At 38.3% G+C, this 6,132-nt stretch overlaps 1 protein-coding gene across 1 annotated transcript in view; it reads right to left on the bottom strand.

Moving 5' to 3' along the window:
- Window positions 1-823: 823 nt before the first annotated feature.
- Window positions 824-6,132, bottom strand: part of LOC127411359 (transmembrane protein 229b) — an 11,998-nt gene continuing 6,689 nt past the window's right edge. The window contains exons 2-3 of the mRNA XM_051646879.1: window positions 5,663-5,766; window positions 824-3,054 (exon numbers count right to left, since the gene is read on the bottom strand). Of these exons, the coding sequence (XP_051502839.1) occupies window positions 2,446-3,018 (573 nt within the window). The 5' untranslated portion in view covers window positions 3,019-3,054; window positions 5,663-5,766 and the 3' untranslated portion in view covers window positions 824-2,445. The remainder of the gene's footprint in view (window positions 3,055-5,662; window positions 5,767-6,132) is intronic.

The raw sequence follows: 6,132 nt of genomic DNA, 5'->3' as shown, positions 1-6,132 counted from the left end.
ATTGAATAATGTCTCTATTATTTTCATACATCTGTTGATATGGTCCTCCCATGAGGGGGCTCATCTGTATTATCATTTTATAGAGGATGATTAGGCTTTCAATTCAGGAACACATTGACAGCCAAGTACACTGCTTACAAACAGGAATGAAAAATTTCAATGGAACAGAATAGAGCTGTCCTTCATCAGTACTTGATAATCATATAAAATGTATAAACTTTGACAATCATTTAACACTTTGCAGAGACAGACATGCGTAACACACAATGAACTCCAGAACAATAGATGCAAAGCCACATTTTCACAGCTATGGCCTATGGGAATAGCATATTAAATATTAATGTTGCAGCATTAGTTGAAAAGTGAAACATCAGACCTTTTAAACCTTCAAAAAGACCTTACAATATTGAAGGGAAAAACAAATTTTTTGAGAATAATTCTGAACAAGATTTTATCATTTTCTGAACAAAATAAAAAATAATAATAAATGTGCTTGTGGAAACTTCACTGCCACGATGCCAGGGTGTTGTGGGTGGTCACCAGGGCATTGTTATCTGGTTGCTTAGGTATTCTGAGTGGTTGTTAGGATGTTCTTGTCCTTAGATAGGGCTTGGGTCAGGTACCTCATTCAATGTAAATTTCCTGCCAAGTGAAAATTGTTAATCAAAACGCTTTTAAATGTAATAGCACACCCCATATGATATAAGCATAGCAGTAAATTCATCCCTAAAAATTTCCTAATTTCACATATACATTCATACTTTAATTTATAATCATTGTAAAAAAAATTTTAAAAAAATAAAAAAAGAATTGGACAGGTATGACAGTTGTGGTTTTAATACATTTTTGTTGCGTCAGTAACAACAGAACAGTACAGATGTGCGACAAAGCTTTCTGGAATATTCATAATCTGTAACTGTGAGTTACCATGCAGGCAATACCAAGCCAGTGGAGCACGCAGTAGTTTAAATATGCTCCAATGCCATATTGTATCTTAAAGATGGGTTTTGGTGATGTTGAAATGTTGAATTATAGGGCCACAGTATTGCTTTCGGTCTTGATCCATTATTTCATGGCATATGGGAGATTATAGTGTGAATGTAAAATACTTAAAGGGATAATTCAAATTCTGTTATCATTTACTCATCCTCATGTTGTTTAAAACCCATATGATTCAAAAGGAACATAAAAGGAGGTGTTCACTTTCTTTTTACCATTCACTTTCATTGCATGTTTATACAATGTAAGTGTGAATGGTGACTGAGGTTAAATTTTTTCTTAATATCTCTTTTTGTGTTCCACAAAGCAAAGAAAGTCATATGTGTTTGGAACAACACAAGGGAAAGTTAATGATGACAAAAATGTGCATTTTTTTTTTAACTATTGCTTTAATGTGGACATTCCTGAGGTTATCTACCTACATAAATGCCTATATTGTGACCATCATCAGGACAAAATGACTTGATGAGAATCTAGCACCAGTTCACTTCATTTACACATCTATAAAACACACCCTCTCCAGAGAAATTAGATACCGTGATGTTTTCATAGCATCAATAATGAGCACCAGCACTCTACTTATATATATGAAAAACATATTTAAGTACTCCTTTATGTGTTAAACACCATTAGAAAAAAAAATGGAAGAAATGAATTTTACAGAACAGTCTCAGATGAAAATTCTCTTGGAAGACAACATTCATGCATGTACAAGCACTGAATATTTCTGAAGAATATAAAAAGTCAAGTACAAGGCATTGCTTTAGGGTATACAGTACATACAATGCAATATTTTATATATTATTACAATTCAAAAGTAATTCAAACTACATTTAGATAAATACCACAAACTAACATCCAAAAGGTTTGCTTTTATTCTAACAGTTATTTGCTTTTGCTACTACATACAGTATATATAATGGGCGCTGTATATATTCTAAAAAGGACTTGATATATTTATTTTTGTCTCTCTACGAATGATGTGTCCTGTGTTCAGGTTTCCATATTATTGAGATGACATCCTCAAGGGAACACGAGTCATTTGTCTCCTCCCAGAGTTTCTGAAGTGGATGGACTGGTTTGAGAGGTATGGTACTGGGATAGGTGCAGGGTTAGTTCTCTGTTTGTCACCAGGCACCACTCCTACTGACAAACCTAGAACAGCTACGTGCTAATGCCCAAAGGCAGGGCAGTTAGTTTTGGGCACTACTGTGCCACCTGAATGTTTCTCCACGTGAGAGAAGGACACCAGCTGGACAAAAGATTAAATCAGACAGTTCCTCGTCCAATTGTCTTTTGGTGGAGCTACGCCAGCTGTTTCCGAGCAAATCTCTCCCCAAAAGCATGTGGGGGAAAGACAGAGAGATGTGTGGATAAGAGTTGTGTGTGACGGGATAGGGTTGCAGTGAACTCATATTTTTGAGAGGAATGGGGCCGTCTGTTGCTTTAATCCACCTTCACATACCCGTTAGCACTGGTGGCCCCTCTTCCTCTTCGTTCTCCTCCTCCCCTTCCTTCACCACCTCTATCCAAATGTTCTTCGGCCTGAAAAGGCTCGGCAGCCTCATCAAAGCGCAATCGCAGCGTGTTGCGTATCACTAGGCGTTCTACAATGAGCGAAGCACAGAACCAGGGCAGGGCGTACTCTGCCGTGATCAGGCCCATGAAATTATATTTAAACTCAGAGTAGTCCCAAGGACAAGCATTGAACTGCCTAAGTAGCAGACCTGTGCCAAATTCCCACAAGTATGTCCACAACGTGTAAATAATGCAGCGGAGAAGGACGTTGCATCGGTCCCGCAGGCAGAGATACATGCGTTCTACGATCAGGATGCATGTGCCGTAGATGAAGAGTGCCCAGACGCTCGTCACACCGGGAAACTTCCAGTTGCAGTTGACCACAAACTCCCAGGCAGCCGTGAACATGACTTCGCAGAAGTAGCCATGGATGGCGTACAGGTACCACCGAGAGAGGGCAGTAAGGGGCTCAGGGGTCACTGTGGTTGCCATGGTGACCATTTTCCTCCTTTTATTTTGATGCGTGGAGATATCAAGCTTCAGCAAAGAAAAAAGAAAACAGTGTTACAAATCCACATATGCTGCAATGAAGGCTATGTGGAATGCAATGCTTGTGTGCTGCTTCACGTATACTGAGCAGTATACATTGCCTACTGCCTACTATTATTTATAAATAGTATTTGCAACATTTATAGGGATAGTTCACCCAAAAATGAAAATTCTCTCATCATTTACTCATCCTCATGCCATCCCAGATGTATATGAGTATCTTTCTTCTGCAGAACACAAACAAAGATTTTTAGAAAAACATCTGTAGGTCCATTCAGTGCAAGTGAATGGTGGCCAGAACTTTGAAGCTCCAAAAAGCATATAAAGGCAGCATAAAGCAATCCATACAACTCCAGTGGTATAATCCATGTCTTCAGAAGTGAAATGATAGGTGTAGGTGAGAAACAGATAAATATTTAATACCTTTTTTACTATAAATCTCAACTTTAATATTCTTCTACTTTTGTGATTGGTGATTTACATTCTTTGTGCATATCGCCACCTACTGGGCAGGGAAGATAATTTATAGGAAAAAAAGGACTTGATCTGTTTCTCACCCAAACCTATCATATTGCTTCTGAAAATATGGAGTCTAATGGATTCATTTTATACTGCCTTTTTGTCCTTTTTGTTGCTTCAAAGTTCTGACCTCCATTCACTTGCATTGAACACCTACAGAGCTGAGATATTCTTATAAAAATCTTTGTTTTTGTTGTTCAGCAGAAGAAAGAAAGTCATACACATCTGGGATGGCATGAGGGCTGATGAAAGAATTTTCATTTTTGGGTGAACTATCCCTTTAACATTTTAAACCGCAGTATGCTACATTGTTGTGACATGTCCTTAACATTTTGCATGTTTAATTCAGTAATTAGTGTCCATTTAACACCTCGGAAATAGAAAAGGTAATTTTGCATCTGAAATCCAATTTTGTGTAACATGATTTAGCTTTTGGCGATTAATTCGTCACAAGGCAACTGACCATTTTCACAGACTGTGATGATGCATTTCCTGCAATTTAGCAGTGTAAATCTAGCAAACTTTTTCATATTTTACATTTTTGTATTATTTAATGGAAATTTTTGACATTATTCTTTGTGTTATTACCCTGACATTCATTAAAATTCAACGTGATGGGGTTGCAGACGCAGCTGCTGAGGGAGTGGCAGTAAATTTGGCATCTTTATTTTGACTGTCATAATCCACTGCTCTATATATTTTTTTCCTCTTTTAGGAAAGTTGTGGAAATGTACTGTAATAGTAGATTTTTCTTTTGCTGTTGGAGCAAATGGGAATGCAAAAAATAAAATTTGCTTTGGTATCTTATTCACCGCTATAGAAGTTTAACCTGCTGTTGTTTACTTAAGCGTTCCAAACCCAGAAAAGTGAAAAGAGTCCAAGGTCACGTTGAATGCATTACATTGTGGGATACAGTAACCAGCGCAGTATGCTCTGTTGTATACAGCACATTTTGGTAAATCCAGGCCAAATGGTAGGCTTTCCTTGTATTTCATGCATACACACAATATACGTGTTACATACTGCAGAAATAGCAAGTACAGTAGTATGTTAGTATGTCATTTCGAACATAGCCAAAGAAATACTAATGCAGCATGACAACACACTGCACTACTTAGTATTTACTAATTTACTACTAGGCCTACTATTAATAGCTGATAGTATCTAAGTTACAGGAACAGTGGTCACTTGAAGACATGAGACTTAAGAGTGAGAGGACAAAATAACATAAACTTGCCAATACTTTCAGCCTCCTTTTGCAGTAAATCCATGTACATATGCACACACACTTATACTAAGCACATCATACAGTATTGTGTAACAGCGGGGCCCCTGGAGGGCTTAAAAAACCTTGTTTGAGTACAGAGAGATGGTTGGTCAATTCTAAAGCAATTATAATGACTGTTTAGATATTTAACTCTTTTTGGGGATTGTTCAATTGAATTTGTAGTTAATATGATCTCACTATGGCTATCAATTACACTTCTGTTACTTGCCATTTAGCAGATTTTTTTTTTTCCTTAGCCAAACCTGCTTACACTACACCAGGGGCGGACTGGGAAGAGAAATGGGCCCTAGATTTTACATAGAAACCGGCCCAAAAGTTGTTGAGGAGGGGAGACAGTGTTGCTGTCCTTTTCTGTATATCGCGGCACCGTTTTGCAGCCCTCTTCAGCTTATCGCCGCCCAGTCTGTCCCGTTTCACGGCCGGCCCACTGGGAAATGTCCTGGTTCTCACTATGGCCAGTCCGCCCCTGCAATACACTAATTGTTGGGACAGTCCGCTGAAAGCATATGGAGGTTAAGTGCCTTGCTCAAAGAACATCACGGGAAATCAAGTTACTCTACAGCTCACAACTCTTGAGTATCGAACTTGCAACTGTTGCATTATCAACACAAGCTTTAACCACAGGGCTACCACCACACTTAAAATAGATCTGCTAAGCCTGTTTTGAAGAACACAAACTAATATAGGCTGTACTGTCACTAGGCTAGTCTGAGGTGGTGTAGGGAAACAGAGAAGGGAAAATTGCTTTATAATGAAAAAATATATAATTGTGGTAGAATTTAATCCAACCTGCTGTCTGCCAGTCTCAATGTCCAAATTCCAAACTGTCTGTCAAGGCCCAAGGAGTGCAGTATTTCCAAGTTTATCAGTAGAGATGATGTGCTACTCATGTACTGAAATGAAAAAGAAAAAAAAAACACGTTGTCAATATAGATGGGTTATACTGTTCTTAAACAATTGTTCCAGGTTCAATACAAGTTAAGGTCTATTGACAGCACCTGTGACGTTCCGTCGATTTCCGTCGACAACCCTGTGGACATTTCACCTCAACAACACTTCCAGCTTCAGCCACTGGGGGCAGTGATTTGAATTTCAGTAAGCACAGATCAATTTCAGCAGCAGAACTTTCAACCTCCTGTCACTAGTTTCACAGTGATTCAGTCTGTTTTTATCTTTGTCCTTATGACAGTCCTTTTCTTGTATCCTTGTGCACAAGGTCATGACAGGACTTGAAAATTTTTTTGTCATTTTGCACAGAG

This window comes from Myxocyprinus asiaticus, chromosome 20, assembly GCF_019703515.2.
Source record: "Myxocyprinus asiaticus isolate MX2 ecotype Aquarium Trade chromosome 20, UBuf_Myxa_2, whole genome shotgun sequence".
NCBI lineage: Eukaryota > Metazoa > Chordata > Actinopteri > Cypriniformes > Catostomidae > Myxocyprinus > Myxocyprinus asiaticus.
Note: the sequence above shows the minus strand (reverse complement) of the source record. Positions and strands in the feature narration are given on the sequence as shown.